General features: G+C 43.7%; 1 protein-coding gene across 7 annotated transcripts; it reads right to left on the bottom strand.

Moving 5' to 3' along the window:
• Positions 1-310: 310 nt before the first annotated feature.
• On the bottom strand, positions 311-23,971 carry CARHSP1 (calcium regulated heat stable protein 1). 7 transcript variants are annotated; one of them, XM_043979579.1, is made up of 6 exons: positions 23,844-23,915; positions 13,580-13,716; positions 8,806-8,878; positions 4,834-4,998; positions 3,297-3,419; positions 311-1,951 (listed from the first exon to the last, which is right to left on the bottom strand). In XM_043979579.1, the coding sequence occupies exons 4-6, from the start codon at positions 4,989-4,991 to the stop codon at positions 1,789-1,791; spliced, it is 444 nt and encodes a 147-aa protein (XP_043835514.1). In that variant the 5' UTR covers positions 4,992-4,998; positions 8,806-8,878; positions 13,580-13,716; positions 23,844-23,915; the 3' UTR covers positions 311-1,788. The 7 variants fall into 7 exon arrangements, with proteins under 7 accessions (XP_043835514.1, XP_043835512.1, XP_043835515.1 ...); XM_043979577.1 differs by lacking the exon at positions 13,580-13,716 and having other exon boundaries at positions 23,844-23,916; XM_043979580.1 differs by lacking the exon at positions 8,806-8,878.
• Positions 23,972-23,974: the final 3 nt, after the last annotated feature.

Here is a 23,974-nt window from a genome sequence, read left to right as displayed (position 1 = left end):
AGGGGTTGTTCTAGATCAGATGTGTCAGAATATCGGCTTGCAAAACTCGAGTGGGGCTGAACCAGAATAAAATGTAACTTGGAAATGTTTAATCAAATAAAAATACAATGCAACATAGATAATGTTACTATATGGTTTTCTAAGTCACTCTACAGTCTGAGGTTCTGTTTCAAGGGACTAGATTATGTCTGAGGTTTCTTTCAGCTCTAAATTTCTAACCCTATGACTATAGTCTTTTTTATCACAGTGTTTCTAGCATTCAACCCCTTTCAAATAGGGTGACTTTCAGAATAATTAAGAAACGGTAACAGAAGTTAAGAAACTTTACTTTAGCCATTTTCAACAAAAGTTAAAACAGTTAATTCTTGAACTTCAGTTTTAAATCATCAGCAAATAAGCAGTTATTTTAAATGATTTATCATTTTCTATAAACCACAAAGTTCAGAATATAGCATACATTTTTTCCTTTTAAATAGCAACCATGAAAATGCAGAAAACCAATTACAAAGAAAATCCAAAAGCCTCGTTAGCCTAAAAAAATGTATATGTATTTACAAAACTTGCAATCTTGTAGCAAGACAAACCCAAACATGCAGTTGTATCTGGTTTAAGGCAGAAACCTTAGTCCCTCACTACTAAACATTTACTATATCACATTTAAAATGAGACACCCTCCAAAATGTGTTTTAAATGTTCACGTTTAACCAGGTTGTCAGAAAGCAAGCTACTACCCCTTAGTCAGCTAGTGTTTCAACACAAACCTTAAGAGATGGTTTTGTTTTCTAAACAGGAGCCCCCATTGTTCCACCTTTCACAGTATAATGGTTCAAATAGAGCACAAAATAGCCAAACCAGAGATGTGGATCCAAACTTGACACCTCAGCATCAAAGCCCACAGGCTTTGCTAGGAGTGGGGGAAGACCTCATATTTGTTTAAAAAACAATGAGGGATTCTGTCTCACAGTTCAGCACAGCTAAAACTAGATATGAGTGTCTAGACGGCATTCTGGGATTCACATACTCCCATCAGTCCCTCTCCTCTGGCCAGTGGTTGTGCCTTCCTGCTTCCCCACCCAGAGAATTCTACCCCTAAGGAAAGGCAGTGAAACAAATTCCTAAGAAACCCAGAGATTCATAACCAGAAATCAACTGCTTCTCCCAAGTCTCCATCATCCTGTCAGCCCCATTCTAGTTAATCAGTAATTCTGGCTGAAGGCTAAGGCAGAGGCTACATCTAAGAATAGCAAAGAACACTAACAGCGACAAGCTAAGTCACTATAGGGTTGGGACATCAGGGAAGAAAATCTGAACTGCTGCCTCTGTCCCAGAGGTCTAACCTGGTGGTGTAAAGGTACCAGCATACACAGGTACAGGGAGAAGGTCAATCTATGTGGAGGGTGGAGCTAACAGTTGTCCAGCTAGAATGTTAGGAAAATAACACATCCCAAGCTGCCCTTTCTACATCTCTTTGGGCTCAAAGTTTAATCCTCCACTCAGCTACTGAGCCTCCTCTTTTTAAAAAATTAATACATTTCAGGTGGTAAGGAATCAAGACATTTCCCCCACCCTGTCCCTCGCCCCTGGTCCTCCACTCCTTTCTTCAGGAAATAAGTCACATCTAACAATTTGACCCTTGAGTTCCCACTCCCTTCCCACCCTTTGGCCGAAATTTACTCATCATAACTCATCTGTCTGTCCCCAAAACTTGCCCCACCTCCCCTCCCAGAACAGTGTCCTTCAGGAGCTGAGCTGGGGAGAAGAGCAGAAGCAGGAGTACCAGGAGGCTGCCTAGGAACTGATGACATGTCCAGACCAGGTCTCATGTTTGGTGCCTGGTGCCAGGTGAGTGATCACAACTTCGACAGCCTGGTGCTTCTCATTCTTTGGTGGAATTGAACACATCTTGTAGGTGACTTCATCCCCTTCCATAGGCACATATTCTCCTTCAACACTGTCAGGGAGTGGGGAGAGGATAAAAATTCGACAGTCAAACATGAATGTGTCCCAATACACCACAGTGGGCTTTCCCCACTCAGTCTAATAATAGGAAATCCAGGTCTGAAAAAGGTCCATCAGAACAGGGGCCAGGTTCAATCCTTCAATCCTTCTGCCCATCCTAGAGACCAGACAATTAGGAACCATGACTGATACAATACAACCGATTTACAATGTGGTCTATGGATGTCACATCTCAGATATATATACATGTGAGCCCTGAGTTACAGAGACATTATATGGAAATAGGGCTTCCAAAACTGGCCAATGAGGAGACAATTGTTTATACTGTAACTTGGTTACTTTAATGACTAAGCTCTCCTGATGCACTAGAAAGAAGAACCTAATTTAAGAAGGAAAAAGATTTTTTTTTCTGAATCATGACATAAAGCAGAGTTCACTTGCAGAAGCCTCCCCATTACCTGGAACGTGTTTATCTACATAGGTGTGCACATGTATGACTAGGATAGTTACAGTAAAGACATGCATGGAGAGTTGGTCTCAGAGTCAGGAGGACCCTCATTCTAAGTCCTGCTTCCAATACAAATAGGCCATGTGACACTAAGTAGTCCCAGGTAGGTCTTTAAAATGAAGTTGCTAAGCAAGTACAGATTTGAGAGAGAGGTAGAGTCCCCTATGCCAGTGAAATCACAGGTATGATCCAAAAGAAATAATGGCTAGTTACCCTGGTGTTGGTGTAAGCTAACAACTGCAAGACGTTTACATTTCCACAGATAGGAATCCTCATGCTCAGCTTAGGAATGAAAGGGAATGGAAGTAGCACTTCTGTATTCTTTGGGATTGGAACACAGAGCCCTTCTGTGATTACAGAGACCCAGGGGGATGTAGAAAGGCATTCCTGGGAATGTCACCCCTCCCGCTGGCTGACAGGGGACATGCAAAGACTTACCGTCCCCCTCACTCCCTCAAGTGTGCTTGCAAGGGCACTTGCATGAACATACTCTCTCCCCTCTACCCCATTCCTCCTTTTCCCTCTCAAACTCCCTTCCCCAACCCCCCTCTTCCTGAAACCCCCATCTTTAAGAAAAAAAAATACATGCCCATGTAGGCCCTACTCACACATGTCCATATACCACATGATATGTGCCACACCAGCTTAGTCTATGAAATCCCTGATCCAGGGCAAGGCCTATACACTGTAGACCCATTGAGACAATATGAAACTGTTCATTTGTTTTCTCTCTCTCTCCCCCCCTCTCTCCCTTCCCCTACACCCCCCAAGCCCACCCCCAATATGCATTTGGCTACCCATATATTATGTCTACCTCCTGGCCACTTACTCAGAGATATGAAGGAAGATGTCTGGGCCACCATCAGCAGGTGTGATGAAGCCATGCCCCTTGGAGCGGCAAAAGCACTTACAGACCCCCTTGTAGATGGGTCCTTCTGATGCCCGCACAGTCCTGAATAAGGGGAAAGAGAGAATGATGTGAGTGCCTCAGCTCCTTGCTCCTACCAGACCCAGACTCAAGAAGAAGGGTGAGGGAGCAGAATAACTTTAGGTAACCCCTCACCAGCATATACTAACCCAGGGCCTGGGTTTCCTCTGGAGACACTAAAATCATAAACTTTATAGATAAGGACTCTCATTACAGAACTTCACCCACCCAATAGTTGGGATGGGGGTGGGGGGCGGGGTAAGTGGAATCACATGCCTAGAAAGCAGGGGTGAGGGGCAGCTAGGTGGCCCAGTAGATAAAGCACCGGCCCTGGATTCAGGAGGACCTGAGTTCAAATCCGACCTCAGACACTTGACACTTACTAGCTGTATGACCCTGGGCAAGTCACTTAACCCCCAATGCCCCACAAAAAACAAAAAAATACATAGAAAGCAGGGGTGAAGTATTGAAAAGCTCAGTTGACAACTCCTAGAGAGGTCATAAGAGCTAGTTTCTAGTCCTGGTTAGGATATTTGTGTGTGACCTTGGGCAAGTGAATTAACCTCTGGTAAAGCTTCTTAATCTATGAGATTATTAAAATTCCCTTCCAAATGTACAGTTTCTGAGAAACAATCTGGAAGATCTCTGAGGACTGATACAGAGTAAGGGGAGTGGAACTAGGTTATTCATTCTACAAAAACAACAATGTTATCAAGAAAAACAACTTGGAACAATTTTAGAATTCTGATGACAAATCACAACTCTAAAGGACCACAGATGAAAGGTGGTGGCCTTAAAATGCAGGAGCAGACATACAATTTTGGACACAGCTGATGTGGGGTTTTGTTTTGACTGACTAAGATATGTGATTAGAGCTTTCATTTTCTTTTTTTTTTAATTGTTTGATATGGGGAGAGAGAGAAAATAAAAGTTTGTGGGAGAAAAAACAGAAACATTTCAAACTTTAGAAAGAATAGAAAAAATTAATTTTACAAAACATAAAGTTCTTTTCCAGCACTGACATTCTGTGATCTAATGATCACATTCACACACTATATCCCCAAACCACCACTACCACCTCCTAGCTAATCCAGGCTTACAAAGCACAGCAAAACACTGGGCTTTAACAAGAATTATCCTCTATGTTTGCACAGCAAGCATTTGATATCTGCTCTATGAGGTAAACAAGTTAGGCATTTTTATCACCATTTTACAGATAAGGAAATCAGAGGCCCAAAGGGGTGTTGAACTGACTTGATGAAGATCTGAGCCCAGGGTGAGAACTGAGTTGCATGATTAACTGTCAATACCCTTTCTCATCAAACCTCATGGAGAAGCAACACAGGGTAGCATATTAGGTGGGTCGTTTGGGGCCCTCAACCAATTGGCCTTTTCTACAAGAAGCCTGTACTCCCCTTCTCTTTTTCTGTGTACTCACGCTGAAAAGGTCCTGGTCCGCCGTGTTGGCAAGGGGCTGGGGATAAGGTACCCTCTCATGGGAGATGGTGAACGGTCCCTTTCCCGGGGACCATCAGGTAGACGGAGAGAGGCTGGATGGGTGGGGGGCTTTGGTGGTTGGGGAGGCTCAGCCGACATAGTTTACCTGAGGGGGAAAATGGAGATTTCTTAGATTCTGGACCCTAGTGGCAGATCCCCAATATAAACAAATATAATACACAGCAGAGATAGAGTTAGGCATAAAGTCATCCATACCTAGTGTAAAGTAAGCAAACCCAGATTGACATTAATTTACATGTCATTTAAGAGGCAAGGAGAAATCACCCCTCCCAGCACACACATCCACAAATCTCTTCTTCTACCCAGCTACCATAAACCCATGAAATTCTGCCATTAGAGATTCATCCTTTGGGTTGAAATGAAAATTGGCCTAGAAGCCGTAACGCATTAGGTTATGGTACTTTATCCTTCAGTTGGCTACCCTAAGACCAAAGTCCTTGGGACAGTCTCTCAACAAAAACTTAAGACATGGATCACATAAAAGAGATTCTGCCCTCCAGAAAACAAAACAAAACAAAACAAAACAAAACAAAACAAAACAAAACAAAACACTGAATTACCACTTGCTGGATCTGATGTAGATGGGGAGATCCTTGCTCAGCGATGGGCTAAACTAGGCAGCCTCTGGGATTCCTTCTAAATCCTGACACTGATTCTGAGTTCACAGTCTAGCAGAGGCAGCAAGGGAGGCAGGAATGCAGGAACAATAGCAAGAGCACGGGTTTGTAAAGTGCTGAGGGAGGTAGGAACAATGAGCTCTGGTGCTGTGGGGACAACCCCCAGAGAAGGCGGGCACATCCCAAACCTGCCTCTCTTCCTCTTCCTCATCCTGACTTCCCCGTTTCTGCTGACGGCATCACCATCCTGCCAGTCACCCAGACTGTCCTCAGGAGTCATGGGTGACTCATTCAGCCCTCTGTCCAAATGGTGGGCGTTGCCCAACCTATCAGATATCTAATATAATCTCTTTCACACATCAGTCACCTTTCTTCCTTTCTCTTTTCATTGATATATCTCAGGTCCTTATCACTCCTCTCCTAAGCTACTGCAATGACCTAACTGTTCTTTCCTTCCCCAATTCATCCTCGGCTCTGCCACAGGAATTCTGCTCAGTCACAGCTCGAATCCTCTTGCTCAGTGACTTTGGGGCTTTCTAGCTGTGTGACCCTAGGAAAAGCACTCAACTAACCTCTGGAAGCCATATACTCTCATTTGTAAAAATGAAGGCTGTTATCTCTTGAACAACCTGACTCAGAGAGCTATTACACAAGGGAAAAAGCACGTTGGAAATGTTAAGCAGTGTGTGTGTGTGTGTGTGGGGGTATTACGTTGTTATTGTTGTTGTTGCTGAGTCATGCCTGACTCTTTATGACCCCATCTAGGGTTTTCTTGGCAAAGATACTGGAGTGGTTTGCCATTTCCTTCTCCAGCTCATTTTACAGATAAGGAAACTGAGGCAAACAGGGTTCAGTGACTTGTCCAGGGTCACAAAGCTAGTAAGTGTGTGAAGCTAGATTTGAACTCAGAAATTCCTGACTCCAGGTCCAGTGCTCTATCTACTGTACCACCTAGTGCCCTCTTCCTTTTCTCTCTCTCTCTCTCTCCCCCCCCATACAGACACACACACATACACACACATACACACACACACAGATGCATGAGTGCCCAAATATATGTATCCACATGTATATATACTACTATGTGTATATATATATATACACACACAACATGCCTGTATGTATTGTTATTACTACTACCATTAATAATAGTGGCTCCCATTGACTACTAGCAAAAAGTCCAAAATTCCTTAACCAGCCATTGAAAGATTTCTATAATTCAATCAACAAGCAGGCCAGGCAATATGCTAAGTGCTAAAGATACAAAGAGCGGCAAAAATATTCCCTGTCCTGAAGGAGTTTACATTACTTAGGGCCTTCTATAGAAATGCTACAATTCCTACATACAAACCCAATTCCTACAAATACACCAGGCTCCGACCAAACCAGTCCAACAGTTACATAACCCTATCTTTTACATTCTCACATCTGTACCTCTGTTTAAGTGCTTTTCCTATGCCTGAAATGCCCTCTCTACAATCCCCCATATTGAACTCCTAAAGCCATCCCACCTCAATGCCGCCTCTCTGAGGCATTAATTTCCCTTTTATCCCCCATAGCTACGAACTGCTCACTTCATCTTCAGATGTTCATCTCCTAGTACTTTGTACCTTTCTCATCTACTTAGTATCAACACTCGATACAGGGAAATGACCTAGAATTAATAACCAACACTATCTATCCACTTCCTGACAGAGAGGTGTTAGACAAAGGAAACAGAATGAGACTTACATTCTTGGACACAATGTACAATCTATTTTGCTTTATATGTATATTTGTTACAAAGGGTTTTATTTTCATTTCCTTTTAAACTGGAGGGGAGGGCTAAGAGTAAGAGAAAATAATGGCTTAATTGAAAAATAAATGCAATTTTTCAAAAATTAAAGATGGGGGGGGCAAGGCAGTGAGGGTTAAATGACTTGCCCAGGGTCACACATCTAGTAAGGGTCAAGTGTCTGAGGCTGGATTTGAACTCAGGTCCTCCTGAATCCAGGGTCTGTGCTTTATCCACTGTGCCACCTAGTTGCCCCCAATTAAAGAATTTTTCAAAAAAACGGACCTTGGAAGTCCTGTAGTCCAACCCTCTCATTTTACAGATATCCTTGCTGTAGCCCTTTGAGATTAAGTGATTTATCCAAGATCATTAAGTAGTAGATCTCCCCAATGATTTCCAAAAAAACAAAACAAAAAGCCCTCTCATTATTTTGCCAGAGGGAAGGTGATTTTACAAAACCAAAAACCGAAAGCAGAAATCTGGGCAGCTTCAGCCAGCACTTATCCTGTCCCACCCAAGGAAAGAAATACCTGGTGCTAGGTGCTAAAACCAGGAAAACAATGGGTCTTGTGGCTTCTTCCAGCCTGCCTCTACCCTCCCCAGAGCCAAAAGGAACCTTAGAGACTATCTGGTCATAAGCCCCTTATTTTACACTTGAAGAAACTGATGCCCAAAGAGGTCAAAGTAATTTGCCCAAGATCCCCCAGTGAACTCACTGATGGCAGAATTAAGAGCCCAGGTCTCCTGACTCACCATTCCGTCTCTACTGTATCAGGCTGCCTCTCTGAATGTTGAATTGAAACAGAGCAGCCTTTGGTGACCCCAATGCTCAGACCAGTAAACTCAAGGAAGCCAAGAGGAGGGCCTCAACTTCACAGGAAGGAAACACCACCCAGGGAAGGGGGGAGGGGAAGTGGGGGGAGGGGGGGAGGAGGGAATTCCCCAGAGTCCCACAGCCTCATCTTCATCAGGGTAGGCAGTTTGTCCAGGCAATCTATTACTGCTGTTCCCTCTCCATCAGGAAAGGCAAAAAATAGCAGCTTTTCCTAAGTCTCTCCCTTCCTTTATCCTTCTCATCATCCCTCCTGAGATATATAGTCTGTTACTCCCCAAACCCATGGGGGCACCTGTCTCCCCCCCACCTCTACTAGAGGCCACAGCCCACTTGGCCGGAAAAGGAGGGGTAAAAGGAAAGAGGGTGGAGAGGAAGTGGCCTACCAGCTTCCCTTGACTTTGACAGCTATTGTCTGTGTCCATATAAAATCACCTCCAGGAGCAAGATGGAAGGAGGGGGGAAAGAGATCAGCAAGAGATATAGCCTCCATTCTAACTAGAGTCTGTGAATCCAGAACTCCACAGGGAAAAGAGGAGGGAGAATGAAGAAGCAATGCAGTAAAGTGGAAAGAATGCTGGATTGGCACAGAGAAGACCTGGGTTTGAAACTGGTTTAGCTACATATTACCTACATACAAGCTGTGTGATCTGGGCAAGTCATTCTAACCTCTGCTCTTCAGTTTCCTCGTCTGTAAACTGCAGGCCTTTAGGGTCCCACTTTCAGCTCTAAATCAATGATCCTATGAAACACGAATGAAACATGGAAAATAACCATGGGGGGAAAAAAAGACTTAAAATTTCTAAGCATCAGAGAAACGCAAATCAATTCTAATATGCCATCAAACTTCTATGATTTGGAAAAGATAACAAAAGCCATCAAAATTCAATGCTGGCTAAGCTGTGGTAAACCAGACATATTAATACCACACTGCCAGTGGAAATGTATACTGACTCAACCTTGGTAGAAAAAAAAGTGATCATGCAATAAGAGTTACAAAAATCCCCTCAGCTGTGTGATACAGCAGCCTAAAAAAAATATATCTAAAGAAATCTTAGGTTCTATTGACAGAATTATCATGTCCAGGAAAAGCCGGCTCCTCTTCTTCTTCCTCCTTCTGGTTAGACCACATCTGGAATATCTTGTTCACACACTACTTTAGAAAGAATATTGATAAGGCTGCACCCCATCTAGAGGAAGGCGACAAGACCAGCAATGGACTTCAGTTCATGCCACATGAAGATCAGCTGCAGAAAATGGAAATTTTTATTCTGTCAAAGAGAAGACTTAATAGGGACATGATAGCCATATTCAGGATCTAAAGGGGAGATAAGACTTACTCTGCTTGGCTCCTAAGGACAGAACTAAGAACAATGGGTGGAAGTTTCTAAAAGACAAATTTAGACTTGATGCAAGGAGCGATTTCCTAACAATCAGAGGAGCTATCTAAAAGTGAACTGGGCTGGTGGTGAGTCTCCCCATCTGAAAGTCTTCAAGCAAAACCAAGATTGTCCACCTGCTGCGTAGGATGCAAAAGGAATTTCTGTTCAGGTACAAGATTTCAACCCAGATCCTTTGGCACCAAATGCAGTGTTTTTTCCACTTTAGCAGGCAAACCTTCCTAAAAGTGAGTCATCAGAGGGGCAGCTAGGTGGTGCAGTCAATAGAGCACTGGCCCTGGAGTCAGGAAAATATGACTTCAAATCTGGCCTCAGACACTTTCCGCTTACTGGCTGTGTGACCCTGGGCAAGTCACTTAACCCTGACTACCTTGCCAAAAAAAAAAAAGTGTCAGGTATACAGCCAGTTCAGATTGCCAGTTTCAGAGTTTATTCCAAATTGAATTTCAGCTTCGACAACGGGGGCTTCCAGGAAGGAAAAGTTGTTCAGTCGGTCAGCCAACAAGCATTTATTATATGATTACTATGTACTAGGCACTGTGCTGAGTGCTGAGAATATAAAGGGCAAAAACATGGTCCCTGCCCTCGAAGCTGCTCACATCCACATAAGGAGATTAAATTCTAGGTAGGGATGTATATTTAATATGAGACATCTGGCTTATCTAAAGCTGTATGTCTTGTTTTTCAAAATCAGAGGTGAAGTCTTGAATTGGCTCAGTAACAAATTAATTCATCAAAAGGTAGATAAAGAAATGAGTAGAAGCTACTCTGGATCTGATTCTCACTAATTAATAGGAACTGGTACCTGGAATAGAAATGATGGGAACCTTAAGCCAAGACCATTCTACCTCATACATATGCAAAGCACTTTACATACATTATCATATTTGAGCCACGTGGCACACTGGGATTACAATAAGTACTACAATCCTTATTTTCCAGATGAGGAAATTAAGGCTGAGAGAGCCTTCACCAAGTTTACCCAGTTAGGAAGTTGTCACAGGCAGGATTCAAACTGAGTTATTCCTATATCCCTTAATTGAGCACTCCGTCCACTGTGCCCCCAGGAGTTCTAAATAAGTAAAAACAGTAAGTAAAACTCTATACACTATATTTTGCTGCCTCTTAAAAGAAGAAACATTCTTCTCGACATTCTTAAGCAGTAGTAGACAGGACTCCAGAAAGAATATTAAGTATCTGAATGATCAGTAGCCCCCAGAGAGGTTTGACTTGCCCAAAATCATAAATACAAATGAAACATTCAAACTAAATACAAGTCAAAACAAAACATACCACAAAGTCTTGTGTGGTAAGAGCCAATTAAGCGGTATAGACAGGAAATGTTTAGGGGAGAGCTTTCTACTGTGGGCTGTATAGGATGGTCAGAGGAGGCTTCCTGGGGAGGCAGCGATGGAGCAAGGCCTTAAAAGATGGGTGGAACGTGCAAAATTCAAACTCATATTTATATAGCACTTTTAGGCTTACAAAAGGCTGTCCTAACAATAATCCTTCACAAACAGAGTCTCAGGCACATGTGGCTTAGTTCCCAACCTGATTAAACGGAAATGGTAAATATTTAACAAAATAAATAAAAATACAATCATTTCTACTTAAATCTGACAACATTGCTTTCCAGCATTATTTCCCACACTTTACAGATTAGCGAAATGAGTTTCACAAAGATTAAGTGACTTGCCTGTTGTCACCTAGCCAACAAGTGTGACCTAGACCTAGATCTAACTCTAAGTCCAGCACTTTAAATTTTAAATATTTGTTTTTAATTTTAAAAATAAGTTTTATTAAGGTTCTTTTTCACATCGCAGTCTTTTTAAAATGTATTTTAGTCAACAAGCATTTATCAAGTACTTACAATATGCAATATGTGGTAAGCACAAGGGATTCATATACAGACAAAAAAAGGGGGGGGCAGTTTCTCCCTTCAAGGACTTTACATTCTAATTTTTATTAGTTAGCACTCTTTTTAATTTGATATCCCCAAAGGCTTTTATGAAGCAGACACCAAACTAGATCCATCTATCAAGATAGCTAGAGAAATTCTTAGTTTAAAGTCACTATTTTGAACTCTTCTACCCTGAATCACAGTCATTTCTGGATATTACTCTCCAAGCCTACTCTACACAAAGTCCACCCCCTGGAATTTAAACCTCCGTTTTAACAAAGAAAAGGCTTAAACAAAATGAATGCAACATTCTCCCTTGTCCTCCCCCACTTCTTTTTAGAAGAGGAAAGTAAATTTTTCATCATCTGTTCCCCAGGACCAAGACTGGTTATTAGAATTTATCAGTTTACCTTCCTTTAAGTGCTCTTTTCATTGACATTATAGTTAATTGCATATAGGGTTCTGCATGTATGTCCTGCTGCATCAGTTATATTTCTCCAAATTCCTAGTTCATTTCTTGTTCTACAATAACATTCCATTACATTCATTTATTTCCAGTAATCTTCCTACTTAAACCACCCTGGAAAGATGCCCTACATGGTTAAGAGAAAATAAAATGCCCCCACCTGTGGACACACACAGATCACTTTCCCCTTCTCTGAAAGCCTCACTCTTCTAAAAGAGACCCTGAGGACCTTAGGTTTGAGGCGGGTAGGGTGGGGAGAGTCAGAGACCTTAAGTTCAGTTTGGAATAATAAGAGTATTCTCAAGCCATCTCTCCCAAAACACATTCCCCTCATCCCAGCTTGACCATCTGAATCCCATCTGTCCTTCAAAAACTAGCTCAAAACTCACCGTCACTAAGAATTTCCTGACCATCCTAGCCCACAGTGATCTCTGGGCCTCCGTTTATCTGGAAAATGAGAGAACTGAACTAGATGACCCATCTAAGGACCCTTTCCACTCTAAATCTGTGCTTCCAGCACCCCTTCTCTGAACAACCACAGCTCTATCTGGTATTCAATTTGGCCCTGACCACCTACTTCCTGGTGACAATGGTTATGTTTTCATGTGTCTTGTGTCCCAAATTAGCCTGCAGAATCCTTGGGCAGCATCCTGTCTTGAACATGGTGAAACAATATTCATTTAATGATTAATTCCACCAGATCATTTTGGGCAAATAATTCACCCTTCTAAGACTCAGTTTCCTCACCTGTAAAATCAGGGAGTTGGCCTACATCCCAGGATCCCTGACCCTGTATGAATTCCGGTTTCCCTCCAGGGCACATAATTACTGCTGCTCTAATTAGCAACAAAGCTTAAAGCCCAGAGGCCCTCAGGAGCTGATTCTGCAGGGGGTTAGGGGAGAGGGGGGAGGGGAACCTCCCAGAAAGCACTAAATTCCCTAGGCCAGAAGCAGCTCACCCTCTTCTCCTTTCTGCTCAAATTCCCAGGACTGTTTTTATCAAGAGGTGTAATTTAAGCCCTAAAATAGCCCCACAGGCTTCCCAGTTCTTTACAAGCTGGTCTCTAGGGTCACTGGCCTTTCATCCCTTATCTTTGGGCCCTCTGCCCAAACCCAGAACTGAGCAGACCACTTCAACTTCCTTAAGGTTCAGTCTTTATCCCAGCCCTTCTACTTCTCATACAACAGTATCAGAAGTTGGTGCCGAGTTCCTCTGACCTGAAGATTGCCGTATCATCAAGCCAAACCTGGGGGCAAAATTTTGCAGGCCCCAACAATATTCTTTAGTCTCAAGGAGCCAGTTTTGCTGTAGGACAATGGTTAATGAATCTCCCCAGGCAGACCTTGGAATACTGGAAATGAGCAGTGGCATTTTGGAAAGCACACTAAGGGGAATTCTAGTTAAGATGGTAGAAAGAAAGGATGTAAAGGAACCCACCTCTTCCACATATATTCCAGCAATGATCAAAAAAGGCACTAGATTTGATAGTAACCACAAAATCCAAAAAGAAATGTCGGTAAATTGTTTCATACATCATCCCAGGACTGCACAAAAAGGCAGCCAGAAGTCCCAGGTATTGGTGGAAGTCCCACCAGAAAAGTAAGGATGAGCTCAGGTGAACAAGTAATCAAGCATCTGAGCAAATAGAAAGGGCTAACCTAGAATGAATTACTTACATTCTAATAGGAGAAGAAACAAGCATCCCTTCAAAATCCTAATGTGGTCAAGGCTTACAGATGAAATTAAAGAAGAAAGAGGAACTAGAAGTAGCTTTGTTCTGTCCTGATGGTCTTGAGATGGGAAAAAAACAACACTACAAGAAATGAGAGAAAGAGGGTTAGAACTTGTGTCTCACAACTGGATTCTGCAAGAAGAGCAGGTAAGGCAGAAGGGGTAGAGGAAGGAGGCATGCCATGAACCTCACTCTTATCTGAACTGGACAAAGGAAGACTGGATACACATACCCATATAGAATTTAATGTAGTAACATATTAAACTAGGCAGGGGGATAATGTAAGGATAGAGAAAGGGGGAAAAGGGTTTACAGAGAGTCAAATCCTTGCGGAAATAATCATAAGCAAAACAAACCAATTCTGAATGGTGGATTGTCAAAAGAAAGAAAATGTGCTCAGCATCACTGACCAGAGTTCTGAGTGAGGGGAAGAGATGAAAGGACAATAAAGAAAAATTACAATTACAGTTCATCAGCATTGATCACATTCCTTCTCTTTAACTACCCTCTTCTTTGTAAAGGGGACAGTGGACAAAAAGGAAAAAGTTATAAGAGGATGTGATGAAGGGAAATAGACTATCAACAATAACACTGTCAATATGGATAAGATGAATTCACCCATAATGCAAAAGAATAGAAGGAATTAGAAAGCAGAATCTAATTATATGTTGTTTATAAGAAACATCTGAAACAAACTGTCATACATTTTAAAAACGAAACACTGGAATAGAACTTATTATGGTTTAGGTGAGCTCAAAACAGCAGGTGTAGAAATCATCTCAGATATGGCAACAGTAAAAATAGACATGATTAAAATATATAAACAGAAATTACATCATGCTTAAAAGTACCATAGACAATGAAATAATATCAATACTTAATACATATAAACCAAACAGCATGCCAAAATATCTGTAATATGTAAATACTTCAATTAAAAATTGAGTAAAGTACAGGAAGAAATAAACAGCAAAAAAATAATAGTTGGAGACCTCCATGTATTCCCTCTCTGACCTAGATACATTTAACAAAAAATAAACAAGAGGCAGCTAGGTGGCACAGTGGATAAAGCACTGGGCCTGGATTCAGGAGGACCCGAGTTCAAATCTGGCCTCAGACACTTGACACTTACTAGCTGTGTGACCCTGGACAAGTCACTTAACCCTCATTGCCCTGCAAAACAAAAACAAAAACAAAAAGAAAAACCCAAAATAAACAAAAAATAAACAAGAAAGAAGGGGGCAGCTAGGTGGCGCAGTAGATAGAGCACCGGCCCTGGTGTCAGGAGTACCCGAGTTCAAATCCAGCCTCAGACACTTAACACTTACTAGCTGTGTGACCCTGGGCAAGTCACTTAACCCCAATTACCTCACTAAAAAAAAATTTTTTTAATGTTGAGAATAAATAATTTTATTCCTATTAAATTTCATGCTGTCTTTGGGAATCATTAGTAATTATGAAGTAAGCCTAAGGGTCTTAAAAAACTGCCTTAATCTGTTTGGGTTTACACAGGTAGTTCTGCCTTAGGGCAGAATAATGAATGAGTTAATAATTCTAACAACTCACATTTATATGCCACTTTATGGCTTACAAACTACTTTTCACAAAGCAACTTTATAAATCTGAGAGTTTATGTATTTTTTTTGTGGGGCAATGGGGGTTAAGTGACTTGCCCAGGGTCACACAGCTAGTAAGTGTCAAGTGTCTGAGGCCGGATTTGAACTCAGGTCCTCCTGAATCCAGGGCTGGTGTTTTATCCACTGTACCACCTAGCTGCCCCCGAGTTTATGTATTTATCCCATGTTTTGGGTGGTTTAACTAGGTGAAATTTACTTTGCCCGTAGTTAGTTATACAGGAAGATTTTGGAGAAGAAACCACAGATCTTACATCTCTAGTGTTCTTTCCACCAATATATTCTTCCTACCTGGGCTCTAAGCCCAGCCTTAAGAGGGTGAGCTAGGTGGATAGAGCACTGGCCCTGGAATCAAAAGGACCTGAGTTTAAATTTCACAGACACTTACTAACTGTGTGACCTGGGCAAATCACTTAATCCCAATTGCCTGAAACATCTGGGACCGTGTAGAGTCATCCTGATGTATATATATCTTGCCACTGGACCCAGATGTTATACTGGAGGAGAGTGAGACTGGTGACCTTGCAGTCCTCTCTAACTTAAAAATCCAATTCAGTGCAAGTCCTGATATCACCCGGATGTCATGGTTCTCTTTGAAAACAAAGGACAAACAACAAGAAGAGTCTTTTTTTTGGGGGGGGGGGAGCGGGGCAATGAGGGTTAAGTGACTTGCCTAGGGTCACAAAGCTAGTAAGTGTCAAGTGTTTGAGGCCAGATTTGAACTCAGGTCTTCCTGAATACAAGGCTGGTGCTTTATCCACTGCACCACCTAGCTGCCCCCAACAACAAGAGTCTTAAGATAAGGCATAGCCTGGGTCTCTTCAATCAACACAGGCCTAACTCCCTGTGTTTGGCTTCTAACTGTGATCCCTGAGTTTGGAGCTTTCTCCAATAAACATCATCTCAGGGTGTTCTATTAGAGCCTAATAGATATCAGGGAGAGAGGGATGAAGATAAAGTCCAGAAAGCTATTAGCAGATATAAACAGATTAAAAAGACATAAATGGAGAAATTACATTATGCTTAATGGCACCTGCTGCCTGGACCTCAGCTCTAGGAATATACCCAATCAACCTGGGTGGGAAAGAATGAGCAGGGAGAGAGCAAGAGTGACTTACTCACGAGTATCAGGACACTGTAAGAGATAACGATATGCTGAATTGAGAGAAACATGGGAAAACTTGTATGAATGACTGCAAAATGAAGACAGCAAAACCAGGAATATCATATATAAGACGTCCCAAAAATCTCATTTCAAAAATTTTAGTGCATTTTAAAGCTTTTTTTTTTTGGAAGCTTAGAAGTGCACTAAGACTTTTGGGATACACTCTACATAATGACTACAAAAGTATAAATGAAAACAATGACCAAAAAATTGCCAAACTCTGATTAACTGGAATGTACAATCTTGGTCCCAAAGAACAATCCATCAACAGGCATTTATTAAGTGCCTATTTTGTGCCCTGAGATACAAAGAAAGGAAAAAAAATTGTCTTCTCAAGTATCTCATAGTCTAATTAATGGTAGAAAGGGGTAAGGGGCTACAGATAGAGAAAGTCACATAAAATTTGCTTAAACGTTTTTGTTACAAGGAGGGATTGTGTGTGTGTGTGTATGTGTGTGTGTGTGTTGTATAAAAACAAAAGGAATCAATTGAAATTTGGGGGGGGGGGAAGTGATTTGCCCTCAGATCCATTGACCCTGCAATGCCAGGACCTTGTTCTCTCAGGCTCAGGAAAAATTCATTGGACTGTTAACATATAACCTCCCAGCTCATGATACTCAATCTCATAATCCCTTCTATTTGTATAGCTATCAATGCTTTTCAAAGTGCTTTCATATATTTATAAATATGCACACATATATACATGTGTGCATCTATGCATTTGTGTGTATATATGTATATATATGTGTGTGTGTGTATGTGTGTATATATATACATATATACACACACATTTCCTCATTACAGTCTCATGACAACCCCATGAGTCAGATGGCACAGGTAGGAGTATCCCATTTTAAAGATGAAGAAACTGTGATGCAGAGATTAAGTCATTTGCCCAGAAGCGCATAGCTGGTTAACTGCAGAACTGGAAGGACCTCTAAGAGTCCTTCTGGCTTCAAATCTAGGATCCTATGAGCCCATGATTAAAACTTATATCTCCTGGCTGCCATTGTCTTGATTTCTCCACTGAATCCCTGAGTGGGCTAGGGCTAGATAGCAGGTCTTAAGGCTCCCATACTGACTTGGAACTTGGCCATTCTTCTGCCTTAGGGCTGAAATTGGACCATTTCTTCATAAGACTCCTCAATGTTGTAAAGCCCAACATCCTACCCTCTGGCCTGAGCAGGCAGGAAAGCACTCATCTAGCCTTTGGTTGTCCCCAGGGCTTTCTGCATGAATGGGGCCAGTCTGGTAGAGAGAGTTCAAAAAGTCCTCCAGGAGGACTTCCCCACTGCCTCCCCACCAACAGGTAGACCTGATAGGCCAGCTCTGCCAGAAGCACTGGAAAGATAAGGATTCCCTTCCAGACTGTAGACCAGAAAGCCTGGATGAGCTCTTTAGGGATCAACTGGAATGGCAGTTCAGGGGTCATGGAGAACTCCCTCTCCTTTCTTCCCTGAACTGAGGGGTCTCCTATTGTAGGAGCCTCCTAATAGGTCTCCCTGCCAATGGCTTTCCCCATTCTAATCCACCCTCTACATACTACCAAAGTGATTTCCCTAAGGGTGGCAGATCTGACCACGTCTCTTACCTTCTCAATAAACTCCAGAGTCCACATTACCTCTAAGATCAAATATAAATGCCTGTTTGACATTTTAAGTCAAGTCTTTGGCCTAGAGAGGACTAGCTATCTCCTAAACTTGGACACTGTGAAATTACAGGACTTTCCCACACTCAGTAGGATGCATGGGGTCTGTGAAGGTGACTAAGTAGAGCCTGGGCCCAGGGTTTTATGTTTTGGATTAAAATCACCTTAGAGGCTGATGAGACACAGAAAATACCGACATCTAGGAGATGGAAAGATGAACAATTGGACTATTCTATAATCTGAAGTTAGAAGGCAAGAAGCCAGCATACTGCCAAGAAACCTAGGCCCCAGGGACCTGCTGGGTTCCAAGACAGAAAGTAAATTCCCAAACCTCGTTATAGCCTGGGAAAGGTCAGAATAGAGCTAAAATGGGCTCTTCTCCATGCCCAAACCTCAGCCCTGCCTCCTCCAAGGTACCAGCCAGAGGTAGAACAAAGAAGGGGGTTCATAGGGAGCCAGGAAACCGACTACCCAGGACAAGGCCATGGACATGTGCACTTAAATGTAGTCTAGACATTTTTAGGGACACCAATCCATTATATTGTTGCTGTTGGGCAACTATTTTGCATTTTACAATCTTAGAGAGTAGGCAGATGACTGCACCGTTATAAAACAGAAAAGACCCAGCTGTTACAAGTTCTTAGGGCAGGAATAGCCAAGGAAGAGAGGGTTGGGAGGAAAGGGGAATAATAGTATCACAGAACAATCAGGGGAAAGCTAGAGGCTCCTAGAATGTTTCCTTTCTTGTTGTCCAAATTTGAACTACTATAGAGGTAGAGGGGTTGATTTGGGGTTATGGTAGAGGGTAGAAAAGGACAAGGTCTAGGAAACAAATGGCCACCTTATTTTTCCTATGTCATTATTCTATAGAAAGAATGAAAGAGGGGCAACTAGGTGGCACAGTGGATAGAGCACTGGCCCTGGATTCAGGAGGACCTGACTTCAAATTCAACCTCAGACACTTGACACTTACTAGCTGTGTGACCCTGGGCAAGTCACTTAACCCCAATTGCCTCACCAAAAACAAACACGAAAGAAAGAACCCTTCTCTCCAGCCTTTGGAGGCCTTCAGTCTGTTAGTTATGTCCTTCTCCCAATCTCTAAGGTGGCCCAAGCCTCTGGCAGAGATTAATAGAGGTGAGAAAAGAAAGCGAATTTGAATTTATTAAGTGCCTACACATGCCAGGTACTGTCCTAAGTCCTTTATTACAAATATTATCTCAATTGATCCTTACGACAACCCTGCAAGATAGTTGCTGTGTTATTATTATCCCCATTTTACAGTTAAGAAAACTGAGGCAAACAAGTGAAGTGACTTGCTCAGGGTCACACAGCTGGTAAGTGTCTTGAGGCTGGATTTGAACTCAGGCCTTCCCAACTCCAGAGCAGCACTCTATCCACTGAGCCTGCCAGGCAGCCTCAATGATTTCAGCAGCATACGTCACTCAGGCAGGCCAGGTGTGGTCCATATCCAATCATCCCTAGCCAGCCCAAATTCCCAAAGGAAATCATTGAGGCCACCTGGCAGGTTGCAATGGTACTTAACTGGCAATTTAGGGATCCTTTCCCTGAATCACTGGACTATATTGCAGTAGCCTCCTAACTGGTCTCCCTACTCCCAGTCCACCGTCCACAAAGATCTCAAAAGTTTCTTCAAGCACAGGTCTGACGCTGCCCCCCTCCAACCCCTTGATAAACTCAATCAACTCCCTGTTACCTCTAAGATCACGTATAAACTCCTGTTTGACTTTTAAAGCACCTCACAACCAGGCCCCAACTTAGCTTTCCAGCCTTGGAAACATCACTTCCTTTCACAATCCCGAAAGTCCAATCAAACTAGTCTTCTTGCTTTTCCTCATCTGGGGCAGGCATTGCACTTGCAATCTCCAAGCCTATGTACTTTCTATCCCCACACCTATCCCCTTTTTACCAGCCCCTAATCCCCTTCAAAACTCAGCTCAAGCACACCCTTCTTCCTCAGGCTTTTCCTGACTGTCTCCCAACCCCCCAAGATGCTAGTGCCCAACTCTCATCATCATATCTACCTATCTCTCTAGTATAAACTGATATACGCACATGTTATCTCTCCCTCAATAGAATGTGAGCTGCCTGAAGGTGAGGCTGTTGCACTTGTTTCTTTGCATTCCCAGGACCTGTGCTTAGAAAACAGTAGGCACTGAATAAAGGCTTGTTGATTAATTGAATGCTATGTAGCCAAGATAGTTTGTCAATCTGTCTCCTTCCCTCCCTCCCTTTCAGTTCTTTTCCCTCTCCCTCTTCTCTGTCTCTCCTGCCCCTCCCTCCCCTCTCTCCTCCTACATGGGCCCTTCCTGACACCCCCAGCTGTTACTGCCCCCCCATACATACACATACTTCCACAATAATAAGCCCCTTCGTGAAAACACCACAGCCAATACTTTCTAAAGACATTCTGAGCAAATAAAGCCCACCTCTGCAAGACACTTGGAAAACAACCTGAACAATGGGAGAGAGAAATGAGGGGGGTGGTTTGGAAAAGAGAAGGCGGGAGTAACAAAGTATCATCTACCTCTAGCAGATTTCAATCCATCGCTCCTGGTGCCCAGGGAAGGGAAAGCTGAGATTTTAAGGAGTGGAGAAGGAAAAGATGTGGGAAGCTGGAAGCAGATCTGTACTGAAAATGTAGCCAATGCTAACAAATATTGAAGGGGCTGAAGAAGGGAGAGGAAAAATTACTCTTTCATCACCCTCTGGCCGGAGCTTTCTAAGTCAGGGGCCAGAGCTGGGGAGGAAGAGGACTCACATCCTCCTCTCCCCGAGAGGCAGGGGTGGGAGTGAGGGGAGGAGCTGGAAGGGAGAAGGAAGCTCCCCAAATCACTTCTAAATGTGCCCAAATTGACTAAGCATGGTTAGGCAAAAGGAATCCTAGGACAGAGTTGATGATGGAAAAAACCCAAGCATCCTCTTCTGGGTCTCGGCTTCCCCATCCCCCAACCATCCTCCCCAACATTCCTGACTCCCCAGCCCCAGGCACTACTGGTCACTGCTAGAGAAGGAGTCACAGGCCGGCCTCAGAACCCCGCCCCGCCCCGCCCCCCATCCCATCCAGTATTTTCCTATTTCAGAGAAGGCAGACAGGAGGCAGATTTGAACTTCCTATTAGAAGATAAAGTTCGCCATCACCCTGGTTCAATTATTCGTCAGCTGGACTATTGATCGAAATGGGGGGAAGGGGGGGGAAGGGCCTCTCCCTTCTCCAATCCATCCTCCACTCAACTGCCACAATGAAATTCCTAAAGCTCAGGTCTGGCCACATCCCTCCCTAGCTCAAAAAGCTCCAGAGGCTGCCTATTTCCTCTCAGATCAAATACCAACTCCTCTGTTAGGTACCTACCTTTGCAAGCTTGTTACATATCACTGGGGTTCATTCAGTCCACACTCAGACAACAGTCTAGGTCAAAACAGCCTACTAGCTACTGGTACAGGGCATTCTATCTCTAGGCTCCATGCCTTTGCAATTATCTCCCATGCCTGGAATGCTCTCACTAATCACCTCTGCCTCTTAGAACCCTAGGCTCTTTCAAAGTTCAGTTCAAATGTCACCTCCTACAGGAGGCCTTTCCTGATGCCCCCAGCTGCAAGTGCCCCTCCCCATTACCTTATAGAAATGTTGTGTTTACTTATACATGTACATGTCTCCGCCCCTAGAATATAACATCCTGGTTGGCAGGGAATGTTTCATTTTTGTCCTTGTATCATCCCTGGTGCCTAGCAAAGTACCTAGCACATAATGGGCCTTTATGAATGCTTGTTAATTGACTTTATGTCATTCACAGCCTCCCCTCCATCTCATAAACTCATTCACAATAAGGAGATTGTGATTAGTTACCACAGTGGTGGTTAGAGAAGAAGCTGAATCGGGTACTGGTCAACCCAAAGGAATGAAATGCTAATAAGTAGGATGTTGGGCATTGGAGAAAGGGATATTTTTGGACAGCAAAATCACAGCGAACCTTGGGAATTAGCTGACCCCTCAGTCCCACAACTCTTTCTTACCCTCTTACACCCGTAAAAGGAAGGGATCTCTTCCTCACACACAGCTGGTACTTCAAAAGAAACTTAATGAATGAATAGGGAAGTATCTTCAGGAAATTTAATGAGTCACCAATAGGTCCAGCCCTCGGCAAGAGCCTGCAATTGGGTATGTCAGCTCCCTACCTGGGTCCTTTCTTCAATAGAAATTCTGACTCTGATGGCTGATTGGCTGATTCCACCACACACCCCAGCTGGTCCCACTCCACCACCCACACCAAATAAGACCTTTCTGTGTGTTTTTAATGAAACAATTCTGTTTCAATCATCTAGTTCAAGTTGTCCCCAAACCAAGGTTAGGAACCACTGAAGGGCTTCCTGGGGGTGGCTGTGAGCTTTCCTTTGTTTGATCAAGTCAGGTCTCTTATCTCCAACCCCCCTTCTGGGCCTCACACACACTTCTTCCTCCCCTGTCCCCTGCCCCCTCCCACTCACATTCCCAATCCAGCTGCCTCTTGTCACAGATGTTCACAGATACTCCCTTCTCTTTCTTTCTCTTTCTCTCTCTCTCTCACACACAGCCCAGGCACAATCTCTGCCATATTGAGACCCCATCTGGAAAGTTCAACAGTTGGCCAGCTATTTACACATCTGGAGCAGCTGGACCTTCTGGCCCTTCTCTCATCCTGGTTCCTCAGAAAGAGGCTACCCAAACCCAATATCTAATCCCTCCATCTCTCTCTGGAATCTCAAAGTCCTCTCTGATCCTCACATGGGTCACCCCATGAATGGCAAGAGTGGGGGAGGGGATCAGAAAGTGAGTTCTACCCAGTTCTCAAGAAGCAGTAGCCAAGGAAATTCCTCAGTCTCCCAAGGAAAGAAGCCCCAAATGCTTCCCAATTCTGTAAGGGAGGAAGTTCTGCTGAAGGTCTGGCTTGAACCGGTGCTATTTTCTGCTTATGATTAACTAGGCTTCCTAAGACCCAGCCCAAACGGGGGAGAGAGAAAAGGTAAACTCTGCTCTTCTACCCCTTCGGCCAGCTAAACACCATTTTGGCCTAGGCTCAAAACTCCCAAACCATCTGTGTAGGGTTTAACCCAAAACAAACATGGAAGCCCATTAGAGCAGAACATTCTCTCCCAACCCTCCCCCCCCCACACACACACTCTACTCTGCAGGGGCCAGGGAGACAGGCAGGTACAAATTCGAACACTCTTCTTCTGATCTTCACCGCCCCCCCCCCGGGGGGGGGAACTAGAAAATAAGGAGGGAAGATTAGGTTAGGAAAAAAGAGAGTAGGGGGAGATGACTGGTGGAAAGGAAGAAACTAGAGTCCCCATTACAAACCTGTCTGAATCCAAGGACCCCAGGGTAAACGCTCCCACCCCCACCCCGAGAGTTTCTCTGTCTCTTCTTCAGCCCCCAACTCCCTAGTGCCTTCAACTCTGCCCAAACCACCAACACCCTCCTGGGGCCTACCCTCCAATCTCCCAGAACCCAGGAACCCGGGTCCCGCCAGAATAGACGGCGGGGGCTCCGCCCCAAGCAGGGGCTGGAGAGGATTCCCAAAGAAGGGTCCCCTCCTCTGGAGTCGAAACCCCGACGCCGCACAACCTGTCTGCTTCCCAGTCCGGGGTTAAGTTCCGGACATCCCGAAGGGCTCAGCCCTGGGAACAGAAGTAATACGCCCCGAACGCTCCGGCCTCGCCCCCCCCCCAACACACACACACACACACACACACACTTTACCTGGGGCTCTGGCTCCCGGGGGCGCAAACAGCTCGACACAGACTCAGCCAGCGGTGGTCAGGGGGCGGGGCGAGAGGGCGAGAGGAGGGAAAGTCTGGGTGGGCGGGGCGTGGGCGGGGTATATCATGGGG

This window comes from Dromiciops gliroides, chromosome 1 (genome assembly GCF_019393635.1).
Source record: "Dromiciops gliroides isolate mDroGli1 chromosome 1, mDroGli1.pri, whole genome shotgun sequence".
Taxonomy (NCBI): domain Eukaryota; kingdom Metazoa; phylum Chordata; class Mammalia; order Microbiotheria; family Microbiotheriidae; genus Dromiciops; species Dromiciops gliroides.
Note: the sequence above shows the minus strand (reverse complement) of the source record. Positions and strands in the feature narration are given on the sequence as shown.

Excerpts from the sequence above, each read along its gene's own strand:
- CARHSP1 (XM_043979575.1), bottom strand. The coding sequence starts at position 4,991 with ATGTCGGCTGAGCCTCCCCAACCACCAAAGCCCCCCACCCATCCAGCC. Across the intron at positions 3,420-4,833 it reads CGGACCAGGACCTTTTCAGC|GACTGTGCGGGCATCAGAAG; the intron begins GTGAGTACACAG and ends CCCCTTATTCAG. Across the intron at positions 1,952-3,296 it reads ATCTTCCTTCATATCTCTGA|TGTTGAAGGAGAATATGTGC; the intron begins GTAAGTGGCCAG and ends ACTCCCTGACAG.